This window comes from Callithrix jacchus, chromosome 8 (genome assembly GCF_049354715.1).
Source record: "Callithrix jacchus isolate 240 chromosome 8, calJac240_pri, whole genome shotgun sequence".
Lineage (NCBI taxonomy): Eukaryota > Metazoa > Chordata > Mammalia > Primates > Cebidae > Callithrix > Callithrix jacchus.
Genome location: NC_133509.1, coordinates 12420323 through 12433144, shown reverse-complemented (window position 1 = coordinate 12433144; position 12822 = coordinate 12420323). Strand labels below are relative to the sequence as shown.

At 51.8% G+C, this 12822-nt stretch overlaps 1 protein-coding gene across 10 annotated transcripts in view; it reads left to right on the top strand.

Moving 5' to 3' along the window:
• IGDCC4 (immunoglobulin superfamily DCC subclass member 4) overlaps nt 1-12822 on the top strand; it is a 45255-nt gene that overhangs the window by 7043 nt on the left and 25390 nt on the right. For 4 of the 10 annotated variants that reach the window (XM_035258895.3, XM_078333396.1, XM_035258894.3 and 1 more), the window contains exons 2-3: nt 6938-7288; nt 8928-9069. In XM_035258895.3, the coding sequence (XP_035114786.3) occupies nt 6938-7288; nt 8928-9069 (493 nt within the window). Of the gene's footprint in view, nt 1-126; nt 193-6937; nt 7289-8895; nt 9070-9598; nt 9699-12822 lie in introns of those variants that run through there. The other 6 variants (XM_078333398.1, XM_078333397.1, XM_035258896.3 and 3 more) reach the window with 2 other exon arrangements.

The following is a 12822-nucleotide window of genomic DNA, read 5'->3' as shown; positions in this document are numbered from 1 at the left end:
AGGCCTCGTGTCCCAGGCAACTGTCCCAACTCTCCTTCCAGCTGTTGGGGGGAGGGGCTCAGCATGTGGTAAGGGAGGTGGCCAAGGTTGGGGGCGGGAAGGGAGGTTTCTGGAAGGAACCGACTTGTGTTCCCTGGGAAAGGAGAATGGTGATGGTGTCGTGGACAATTTCTCCTGGACTGAAAACAAGCAGTAAGTCTGTTGGGCCCTGAAATTCAGAAGCGAGGATGCATCGATGTGATGTTCGTGGCAAGTCCCTGGCTTAATGAAGGAGCCATCTTGGCCTCGTTGTTCCCCCTCCCCCAGCTACACGCCCCTTCCCTAAGAATTCACTGAAAAATGGAACTTACGCCAGGCCTCCGCTAATCCCACGAAACAGCACTGAGCGGGCCTTGGAGCGCCGCAGCGAATCTCCTTTCTGTCTGGGTTCTAATTGGCCTCATAAAATCCAATTTATCCTGTACGTGGGTAAAATAATCTGTCAGAAAAAGGAGAGTCAGAGGTGGCCCTAGGGTTCCCAAATGCAGAAGCTCCGTGTCTCTGGCAGGGTCTCACGGAGGAGATTGAGGAGAAGGATTATCGGAGGGGCGGCCCTCTCAAGTCAGAAAGCCGGTGGGCACCTGCGATGTGTCCACGCCGGCCCTGAGAGGGTCGGCTGAACATGCTGGGGGTCAGCCATGACGGGCTGGGGGTGGCAGGAACTTGCTGGCCACGAAGCTCCTGGACACACAAGGTCTCCTTGCCAGAGCATCGCTTTTATGAAAGGATTTGTTGGTATGGGAACCACATTTATATTAAAACAAATATTGCGCTGGGTGCAGTGGCTCACACCTGTAATCCCAGCACTTTGGGAGGCTGAGAAGGGTGGATCACCCGAGGTCAGGAGTTCAAGACCAGCCTGGCCAATATGGCGAAACCCCATCTCTACTAAAAAAAAAAAATACAAATTTAGCCGGACATGGTGCCATATGCCTGTGGTCCCAGCTACTTGGGAGGCTGAGGCAGAATAATCGCTTGAACCTGGGAGGCAGAGGTTACAGTGAGCCAATATGGTGCTACTGCACTCCAGCCTGGGCAACAAGAGCAAAACTCCATCCAGACCAAAAACAAAAACAAACAAAACACACACACACACACACACACACCCAAAAACAAATATTGCTCTATTATGGGGCAGATTGCAAAATGTGCTAGAGGTTTAAAGGTCAGAACATTTTAGGCAGTCAGTGAGCCTCGTAAATGTGTGCTCCTCTGCTGTTGGGAGAATTTGGGTGAAATGTTTGAGAAGTTTGGAGACTCCTCATTTTAAGATTGGGGAAACTGAGGCTGAAAGGACAAAAGTAGCTCACTCAAGGTTGTGCAATAAATGACTGGACCTAGAACCCAGGGCTCTGAGGCCACGCTTGCCCCACCACACCCATTCCTCTGTCTCGGTAAGAGTAAGGGATCTCCAAGTGGCTTTCAGTGTCAGACTTAGGAAAAACTTTACCTGGGAAGGGAGGGGCAGCCTCACAGAGGGGCTGGCATCTGAGCCAAGTCCCTAAGGATGAGCTTCCTGGGCACAGAAATCAGGTTGGGCACAGAGGCAGAGAGAACCCTCTTTTTTTTTGAGATGGAGTGTCATTCTGTTGCCAGGCTGGAGTGCAGTGTCATGATCTCACTGCAACCTCCGCCTCCCAAGTTCAAGTGATTCTCCTGCCTCAGCCTCCCAAGTAGCTGGGACTATAGGCACACGCCACCACACCCAGCTAATTTTTGTATTTTAGTAGAGACAGGGTTTCACCATGTTGGCCAGGATGGTCTTGATCTCCTGACCTAGTGATGTGTCCACCTTGGCCTCCTAAAGTGCTGGAATTACAGGTGTGAGCCACTGCGCCCAGCCTAGAGAATGCTCTTATTCAGGAGCAGTTGTCTCCTCAATGCGGGGTTCCTCCCCAAAAAGTCAAAGTAGGGCAGTTTTCCCAGACTGTCTCCCAGAGAGGTGAGACCCTTCCCCAGACCTCAGTTTCCTCATCTGTGGAATGAGGATTCTCAGGCTTCACAGACATGTCCACTAAATGGATTGTCTTGGGCTCCTGGCACAGCACTGCTGCTCTCTGAGGGGCACCCCTGTTTTCTCCGTGTCTGCGTCCTTGTTGCTTTCCCTGTTCCTGCCTTACTGAGCTCCTCAGAGATGGGGAAGCCAGACATCTGCTGATCCATGAATATTCAGGAAGGGAATTGGAGCCTCCTCTGGGCTCCCCAGCCAGCCACCAGCCCCTCTGGCCACCGTCCTGACTGCCAGAGCCCAGGCTGCTGACATACCCAGCAGCTGCTCCGGCCCCAACTGTGCACATTGTTTGTTCAGCGCAGCAGGGGATTTTCCAAGCCTGGGACTTGCTTTAGGGGGCTGGGAGGCTGCTGGAGGACTCCGGGATTCGTGTCCTGTGGGGCTTTTCTCTCTTGAAACCCAAACCTACTGCTTAGTGGCTGGAATGGGCATTTGGAAGCCTCTGGGATGAGAGCCCAGGATTGCCTTCCCCCTATCCTGTACTGGAATTATGGAATCTAGGGCCTTAGAGATAGAAGGGACTGGATGATAAGAACAACGAATAGCACTTGTATAGCCCTTTATACTTTCAAAGTACCTTTAAAGAATAAGCTCCTGGCTGGGCACAGTGGCTCATGCCTATAATTCCAGCACTTTGGGAGGCCGAGGCGGGCGGATCACTTGAGGTCAGGAGTTTGAGACCAGCCTGGCCAGCACGGTGAAACCCTGTCTCTACTAAGAATACAAAAACTATCCAGGTGTGGTGGTGACACATGCCTGTAATCCCAGCTACTTGGGAGGCTGAGGCAGGAGAATTGCTTGAACCTGGGAATCGGAGATTGCAGTGAGTCAAGATTGCACCATTGCACTGCAGCCTGGGCGACAGAGCACAACTGCCTTAAAAATAAACAAAGAATAAGCTCCCATTCCTTGAGTGATGTCTGCTGGGCTCTGGGCTGTAGCCGTGACATACATTGTCTTGTTTAATTCCTTCAGGCTTGGTGCTATCATCTTCATTTTAAGCCTGTGGAAACTGGGGCTCAGAAAGATTAAGTGGCTTGTCACAGAGCTGGTAGGTGGAACAGCAGGATTGAAACCTTGATCTTCTTCCCCAAGGTCAAAAGCTCCAACACAGCACGTAGTGTGAATGCCAGATTGGTTCCCCCAGTTAGAATGGAAACTCAGTGAGGGCATGGGCGGCTTCTCCCTGCTGAGGCTAATTGTGCAGCCAGAGGTGTTCAGCAGGACCCATCTGATGAATTGAGAAAGGCCCAGGTCAGGTGCTATCTGTCCGTCCACCCTTCACACTGCAACGCCAGATCCCGGGCTTCTGCCTGGGCCTTATTTCACCCAGTCGTCACTGCTCTTCTCCCTGCAGTCTTGCTCCTCTTTGGAGGTGGTAGGAAAGAAGTCTGGAGACTTACAGGGGTTCTGAGTGTTGGCCCAAGTGTCCAGGTGTTGACGAGTGTGGCAGAGGCTGAGGTGCATGTGTTCAGGGGTGCAGAGCTACATCTACCAATTTGTGTGTGGTTTTTTTTTTTGAGACGGAGTTTCGCTCTTGTTACCCAGGCTGGAGTGCAATGGCGGGATCTCGGCTCACCACAACCTCCGCCTCCTGGGTTCAGGCAATTCTCCTGCCTCAGCCTCCCGAGTAGCTGGGATTACAGGCACACGCCACCATGCCCAGCTGATTTTTTGTATTTTTAGTAGAGACGGGGTTTCCCCATGTTGATCAGGATGGTCTCGATCTCTTGACCTTTTGATCCACCTGCCTCGGCCTCCCAAAGTGCTGGGATTACAGGCTGGAGCCACCGCGCCCGGCCTTGTGTGTGGTCTTAATGGTGTTTTATGTTTGTTCAGGAATAGGTGTGTCCATGTCAGTGAATAATCATGGAATCATAGTTGACAGAATGATAATCATAGAATCATAGTTCATAGAATAATAATCATAGAATCATAGTTCATAGAGTAGTAGCAATCATCGAATCATAGGTCGAAGAATCATAGAATCAAAGGTCACCTGCTATATTCCAGTAAGCTGGGGCCCAGAAGGGGAAGTGACTGGGCCGAAACCACATGGCTAGACTGTGATGGAGGCGCACCTAGAACTGAGGGTCTCCTGATTCCTTGCCATTGTTTTGTGCACGTTCCCATGTGGTTCTGTCTGCCCAGACCTGCCTTATAATGAGTATGGGCCATTGTTCTGACCACTGTCCCTGGTTACTCTCAGACATGCCGTTCTGCCTTGAAGTAAGGAGTCAGATCAGAGGCTAAGAAGGGATGGGCCGCTGAGCTTTTATAGGACAAGGAGGTAGCAAGTCAGCCTTCTGGGAGAACCAACCTTTTGTCTGTGAATAATGCTGGCTGGGCACTGCTGAAATCTTGGTTCAAATAATAAACACTGGGCTTGGTGTGTTTTTGCCTTGACCCTGGGATAGCATTCCCTTCCTCTACTGTCTCCCCACTCTTCCCTTTGTGGCAAGGGCAGTATTGAGGTCTCTAGGCTCTAGGCTCTTCTGGGGCCTTGAGAGAAGAAAGAACCCTGGATTGAGTCAGGAGACCTGAGTCCTGGCTCTGGGCTCCCACGTGGCCTTGGGGAAATTAGCTGCAGGGAGTGTCGAGCCTCTCCAGTCACCAGGACAGACAAGGCTGCAGGCTGCCAGTGCCTGGAATGAGCCATGGGAGCCTCGTCTCATGCTGGCTCTGAATCTAGCTTGAGTCTAGTCCCTACCTGGGGCACTTAACAATTCCCAGAAGGATCTGCTTTCCTTGTTCACTGCCGGGGAAGGGGAGATGTCTGACTTCCCTTTAGCCCGTTGGCTTCCCCAACCAGCTGGGACTTATTTTTGTTTTGTTTATTCAAAATATGTAGTATTCATACACACTCACTTTCTCACACTTAAACATTTTAAACGTTTCTTGGCTACAGTATTTTGCTAGCCTGTGGGGTGTTTGTGTGTGTGCATATATGTAGAGACAGAAGCAGATCTATGTGTGTGTATGTGTGTGTGGGGGAGGGGGTGTGTGTGTGTGTATATATATATTTTTAGGCTGGATCTCAGTCTATTATCAAGGCTAGATTACAGTGGCACAATCACAAGTCACTTCAGCCTTGACCTTCTGGGCTCATGGGATCCTCCCACCATGCCTGGCTAATTAAAAAAAAATTTTTTTTTGTAGTGATGAGGTCTTCCTAAGTTACCCAGGCTGGTCTCAAACTCCTGGGCTTACGTAGTCCTCCTGCCTCGGCCCTCAACCTCACAAAGTGTTGGGATTGCAGGTGTGAGCCATCACGCCTGGACTCCAGTGGCAGATTTTTGACTGGGTAATAACGATCAATATGATCTGTTAGGTTCCAGGGTAGGGAATGACACGACTGAGTCCCCATTCTGTGTCAGGCACTGTGCTATATTCTTTTCTCACACATCATCTCATTTAATGCTTACAATACCCCTATAATAAAGGAATTGCTATTCTTTTTTTATTTTTCTGAGACAGAGTCTCACTCCGCCACCCAGGCTGGAGTGCAATGGTGTGATCATGGCTCATTGGAGCCTCGAACTCAGGCTCAGATGATCCTCCTTGCCTCAGCCTCCTGAGTAGCTGGGACCACAGGTGCGTGCCACCATGCACAGCTAGCTTTTTAAATTATCTGTAGAGATGAGGTTTCTGTGTTACCCAGGCTGGTCTGCTTTTTAAATTTAGATACAATTAATATACCTGAAAATTCACCCTTTACAGTGTTTGACTCAGTGGTTTTTGTTTGTTTGTTTGAGAGAGAGCGAGTCTCACTCTGTCTCCAGGCTGGAGTGCAGTGGTGCAATCTCGGCTCACTGCAACCCTCTGCCTCCCGGATTCAAGCGATTCTCCTGCCTCAGACTCCCAAGTAGCTGTGACTACAGGTGTGCGCCACCATGCCCAGCTAATTTGTTGTTGTTCTTGTTGTTGTTTAGTAAATACAGTGTTTCACCTGTCGACCAGAATGGTCTCAATCTCTTGACCTTGTGATCCTACTGCCTCAGCCTCCCAAAGTGCCGGGATTACAGGCGTGAGCCACCGCACCCGGCATGGTTTTTAATATTTTCATATTCACAAGGTTGTGCGACCACAGCCACTAATTCTAGAAACCCTCTACTCATTAGCAGTCACCCCTGTCCTTCCTCCCCTCCAGTCACTAACAATCATTAATCCACTTTCTGTCTTTATGGATTTGCCTCCTCTGGGCATTTCATAGAAATCAGATCATGCCACTTTGGGAGGCTGAGGCGGGTGGATCACAAGGTCAAGAAATCAAGACCATCTGGTCAACATGGTGAAACCCCATCTCTACTGAAATACAAAAAATTAGCTGGGCACGGTGGTGTGCACCTGTAGTCCCAGCTACTCAGGAGGCTGAGGCAGGAGAATTGCCTGAACCCAGGAGGCGGAGGTTGCGGTGAGCCGAGATCGCGCCATTGCACTCCAGCCTAGGTAACAAGAGCAAAACTCCGTCTCAAAAAAAAAAAAAAAAAAGAAATGAGATCATGCAAAATGTGGCATCTTATGACTGGCTCCCTTCACCTAGTGTCAGGTTTTCAGGGTTCATCCACCTTGTAGCCTGCGTCGGCACTTCTTTCCTTTTGGTGGCTGAATAGCTCAACTGTCCGTTCATCAGGGGATGGGCATTGGGGTTGTTTCCACTCTTTGGCTAGTAGGAATAATGCTGCTATGAGGAAATTGAGCAGCAGGGGAAGACAGGCACAGAGAAGTGCAGCAGTTTGACCAAGGTCACAGGTAGTAAGGGGAGAGCCGGGATCCAGACACAGGTCTTTCTCCTTGATTTGCCCCAGCCCCTGGGTGGGTGACTCCGGAGCAGAGGCTGTGAGAGGTGGGGGACACACACTGATGGCCCTGTGCTCCTCTGTGCAGGGGAGCTGCTGTTGCCCCAGGAGACGACTGTGGAGCTGAGCTGTGGAGTGGGGCCACTGCAAGTGATCCTGGGCCCAGAGCAGGCTACGGTGCTGAACTGTAGCCTGGCTGCTGCTGCTGCCGGACACCCCTCCAGGGTGATCTGGATCAAGGATGGGGACACCCTCCTGGAGCACGATCACCTACGCCAGCTCCCCAATGGTTCCCTGTGGCTCTCCCAGCCACTAGCACCCAATGGCAGTGATGAGGCAGTCCCCAAGGCTGTGGGGGTCATCGAAGGCAGCTATTCGTGCTTCGTCCACGGCCCTCTTGGAGTGCTGGCCAGCCAGGCTACTGTCGTCAAGCTTGCCAGTAAGTGCTTGCGCTGGGGGCTGAGGCTGAGACCTAGACCTGGGGTTTGCAAGTGGGATCTGTAGTTAGTCATTTGCACAAATGCCTCTCTCTTAAGCCCGCTCCTCCTTTCCCTGCCTCCCATCTTGCTCAATAGGCCTCTTCCTGGTATCGTCTGTCTTCGTTTTTTGGTATTCTGTAATCTTCCCACTTCTTCTCCACTCCCCTGTTCCTTCTTTTCTTTCCCTCTGAATCCTAGAGTCTGGACTTGTGCTCTCCTCCAGGGAGCCTGCCAGAGTGCCCCCTTCGTGTTAGAGGCACAAAGCTGCCTCCTAAGGGAGCTCCTGCCTGCACGGCAGGTGGAACGTGTGGAGTCATACCCCACGCTCCAGCCTTACCCCTAAGGGGGCCCTCAGGAGACACAGATCACCATGAAATCACTTTCCGGCCAGAAGAAATGTGCATCTTACTGTATGGTTTGACCATCATGGTGATGTTGGGCAGGGGGGCTTTGGGATTTATTCTGCCGGCAGCATCTGACCACTAATTACCACTTCTTATTGTGTCTCCCTCGGTCTGAATTGGCTCTGCCTTGTATTTCTATGGCTGTGTTTCTGTGTCTCCGTGCGGCTGTGTTTCTGTGTCTCCGTGCGGCTGTATTTCACTGTTTGTGCTTGCTGTGGCCTCCCTCTCCCGCCCCTCTCCCATCCCCGCCTGTGTCTCCCTCTCCTGCCCCCTCTCCCATCCCCGCTTGTGCCTCCCTCTCCTGCCCCCTCTCCCATCCCCGCTTGTGCCTCCCTCTCCTGCCCCTCTCCCGTCCCCACCTGTGTCTCCCTCTCCCCCACCCCCGTCTCCCGTCCCCGCCTGTGCCTCCCTCTCCCCCCCTCCCGTCCCTGCCTTTGCCTCCCTCTGCTGCCCCTCCCCCGGCCCTCTCCCGTCCCTGCCTGTGCCTCCCTCTCCTGCCCCTCTCCCACCCCTCTCCCACCCCTCTCCCACCCCTCTCCCACCCCTGCTTGTGTCTCCCTCTCCCCCTCCCGTCCCTGCTTGTGTCTCCCTCTCCCCCGCATCCCCGCCTGTGTCTCCCTCTCCCCTGTCCCTGCCTGTGTCTCCCTCTCCCCCCGCCTCCCATCCCTGCCTGTGTCTCCCTCTCCCCGCTCCCATCCCCGCCTGTGCCTCCCTCTCCTGTCCCTCTCCCATCCCTGCCTGTGTCTCCCTCTCCCCCCCATCCCCACCTGTGTCTCCATCTCCCACCCCTCTCCCATCCCCGCTTGTGTCTCCCTCTCCTCCCCATCCCCGCCTGTGTCTCCCTCCACCCATCCCCACCTGTGTCTCCCCTCCCGTCCCTGCCTGTGTCTCCCTCTCCCCCCTTCCCATCCCCGCCTGTGTCTCCCTCTCCCCCTCCCGTCCCTGCCTGTGTCTCCCTCTCCCCCGCTTCCCATCCCTGCCTGTGTCTCCCTCTCCCCCCAATCACCGCCTTTGCCTCCCTCTCCCCCCAATCACCGCCTTTGCCTCCCTCTCCCGCCCCCATCCCCACCTGTGTCTCCCTCTCCCCCACTCCCATCCCTGCCTGTGTCTCCCTCTCCCCCTCTCCCATCCCCGCTTGTGTCTCCCCCGCCCCCCCATCTCCCATCCCTGCCTGTGTCTCACTCACTGTCCCCAGGACTCACAGACTTCTCTCTGCACCCGGAATCTCAGACGGTGGAGGAGAATGGGACAGCTCGCTTCAAGTGCCACATTGAAGGGCTGCCAGCTCCCATCATTACTTGGGAGAAGAACCAGGTGACATTACCTCAAGAGCCTCGGTGAGTGCCCTGTAGGGCAGTGGGTCCCAGTAGACAGGGTAGTGAGGGCTCTAGGGTGTGCTCAGAGCTGAGATTCTTGGAGTCAAGGGAGGTGCATTTCCCTAAACTGACTTGAGAGTCAAGCACCGCCTGACTCCTGTCTCAGGTCTGGTCCCAAAGAGAAATTGGACAAGAAGTTTTTCTCCCTGGGAGGAAAGCCACCCATTGAGCTGTGGAGCCTGGGTGGGGGTGGTAGTAGAGTCCTTCCCAGCGCATCTGATCCAGCCACATGCTTTATTGTGGAGACTGAGGGCCAGAGAGGAGCTGTGGTTTATCCCAAGCCGTGCCGTGAGCCACTGGCAGAATGTTGGCTGTTTGTTGAGGGCTCCCCGAGGCTGCCAGGAAGGTTTTCTCTCTTCAGGGTTCCGCTAGAGTTTGTGCTCTGGAAGCATCACTTCCCTTCCTCTCAATTCCATCCAGTGGGGCGCAGCCCTCTGAGAAGTGTGTTGCAGAGGTCTTTCCTATCTCACTCTCCTCTTTCCCTGTAAAGGCAATGAATGGATGAGTAGAGCGATCCCAGGGAAGAGTTTCCAGGGCGGAAGGGAAGCAGAGGCTAGACCCAGGACTCCGTCCCTCTTGTGGATTCCTGGGTAGGTGTAGATGTGTCTGCAGCGTGACAAGAAACCACAAAGCTCCTTTGCATCTGTGGTCTCTGAGTTGGTCTCACGACTCAGTCATCACCCCCTAGATTTTTACCTATCTTTGGAAATGTGGCTCCAAAGTCCTTTCCCAGCCACCCTGCAGTCCTCTCCGTATATCTCAGGAGCCGTAGTTACCAGCTAGATCCTTCTCCCATCCTGGTGGAAGTGGGGTTCCTCAGGCTCTGAAACACTGCCCCTTCTCCCCTGGAACCAACCTTCCATCGCCTGTGTTGCGTTGTCCCAGCTCCTCTGACGTTTGCCCATGTGTAGGTAAGGATGGGGTGTAGGAGAAACTTCAGGGTGGAAAAGCCACAGGACAGTTGTAAGGGAGGAAGAGGGTGAGAGGTCTATACATAAGAGATCGTGGCCGGGTGTGGTGGCTCATGCCTGTAATCCCAACATTTTGGGAGGATGAAGCAGGAGGATCACTTGAGCCCAGGAGTTCAAGACTAGCCTGTGCAAAATATTGAGACCCTGTCTCTATATCAAATATAAAAATTAGCCCAGCGTGGCAGTGCGGTGCCTGTGGTCCCTGCTACTTGGGAGGCTGAGAGAGATCAGTTGAGCCCGGGTGGTAGAGGCTGCCATGAGCTGTGATAGCGCCACTGCATTCCAGCCAGCCTGGGTGACACATTGAGACCCCATCTCAAAAAAAAAAAAAAAAAAGAGAGATCGATCTTGTTGACTCTGGTGATGGGTTAGGACCCAGTGGTCCTCGGAGAGTCCCTTCTCACCCAACCTATTCTCCTCCCCACCTGTAAAATGAAGGGGGAAACAAATGAAAGTTGATTTAGATTGCGGTTTCCCAAAGTGTGTCTCTGTAGAACGTTAGTCCCTTTAAATTCTTGAATGAAGTATCCTATGATCAAATCAGAACAGGAAATTGCCTGTAAATCACCCTCCTGGAGTTGGCAAGGCCCTGAGAAGTGCTGTACTGAGGATCCTGTTGACCGGTTTAACCAAGCACTTCCTAGGCTCAATTGCCCAGGAGCCCCTTAACATCCCGTGAATGAGCATTCTAGAGAGTGAACCCTGGGAAATGCTGACCCAGCCTTTCTAACACTGACGTTTTAAGTTCTGCGCCTTTCTACATGTGGGGCCTCTCACCACTGTGTGATAATGGGTGCCTCTGGGAGTTCCATGAACCCAGAGAGATGAGCTGGAGAAGTGAGAACCAAGCGAGAGCCTACTCCTGATGGCCCCCAGAGGGGTGGGTAGCAGAGGGCAGCAAAATCTCCCCATGTTGAAAGTCACAACATGAGCCACGTAATGGAAGCGTACCTTGGCCCAGGCACTATGCTCAGGCTTTTACGTATATTTTCTCACTTAATTCTTCCAATCATCCTTTAAGGAAGGTATCTCTTATTTTCACATTTTCCTCTATTTCCTTTTTTGTTTGTTGTTTTGAGACGGAGTCTTGCTCTGTCGCCCAGGCTGGAGTGCAGTGGCACTATCTTGGCTCACTGCAACCTCCACCTTCTGAGTGGAGCAATCCTCCTGCCTCAGCCTCTTGAATAGCTGGGATTACAGGTGCACGCCACCATGCCCAGCTGATTTTTTTGGTATTTTTAGTAGAGATGGGGTTTCACCGTGTTGCTCAGGCTGGTCTCGAACTTCTGACCTCATGATTTGCCCTCCTTGGCCTTCCAAAGTGCTGGGATTACAGGCGTGAGCCACCACATCTGGCTTATTTACTTTTAATTTATATTCCTAGCAGATTCATTTTAAAAATTCCTATGAATATGACTGGGCACAGTGGCTCATGCCTGTATTCCCAACACCTTGGGAGCCCAGGGCAGGTAAATTGCTTGAGCTCAGGAGTTAGAAACCAACCTGGGCAATATGGCAAAATGTCATCTCTCAAAAAATACAAAATTTAGGCCAGATGCAGTGGCTCATGTCTGTAATCCCAGCACGTTATGGGGGCTGAGGCAGATGGATCACCTGAAGTCAGGAGTTCAAGGCCAGCCTGAACAACATGGTGAAACCCCGTCTCTACTAAAAATACAAAAATTAGCCGGGCATGGTGGCAGGGAACTGCTACTTGGGAGGCTGAGCGGGGAGAACCTAGGAGGCAGACATTGCAATGGGCCGAGATGGTGCCATTCCACTCCATCCTGGGTGACAGAGGAAGACTCCATCTCAAAAAAAAAAAATAATAATTATATTGTTCATACTAGGTTTTTGTTGAATCATCTTTTCTTTTTCAAAAACAAAAGGGGGATTAAATCGCAACTTTAATTTTTTTTTTTTTCACTTACCACACAATGAACATCCTTCCGGGTCTGTACATAGGAATATCGTGGGTATTTTTATCTGGATTGTTAAATGACGGATTGGAGGACCAGAGGCAGAAATAGCTTGCCCCAGGTCACACAGCTTAGTGCTCAGCTCCAGACTTCAGTGCCCTGTGTGGGGGATACACAGGCCTCTGGTCGGTGTCTTCTGGTGGTTAGGTAAGAAACTTGCGAGGTCTGAAGAAGTTTGTATCACATTATAACTTTAATTTTTTTAAAAATTAAAGTTGAGTTTAGAAATCTGTAGTCCAACTGTGGCTGGGAGCAAAGAAGTTAATTCCCCAAAGTTTCTCAGCAAACCAGTGGGTTTCAGACCTCCCTCCTGAAACATCTATCTCAGGCGTTATCCCATGAGGCCATAAACCTAACCCAGGAGGCCAGAGCTGCCAGTTTCTGGACTCTGGGAGTGTTTGCCCCCAAGTCCTCTGAAAAGTGATCCTCATCTATAAATAAGCTGGGCTCACATGTCCCGGCACATTGTGTGGGGGGGAATAAAGAAATGTCTAAAACAGCAACTTGATTATGCCCCAGCCATGTATTTTCACACATGCCCAGATATAGTGCATGCACAAATATGCTATTCATAAACCCAGCCCAGTGGTTTGAAGGAGACCATATGCCTTGGTGTAGTGCGTGCACATGTGCAGCTAATAAACACACTGCGTCAGGGTGTGTGTGCTTAGTTTGGAAGTGATGGTAACGACTAGACCCCAAGGTGATTCCCTGGTACTTACACTAATTTCTAATCATAGGGGATAATCTAGGGGATAATTTTT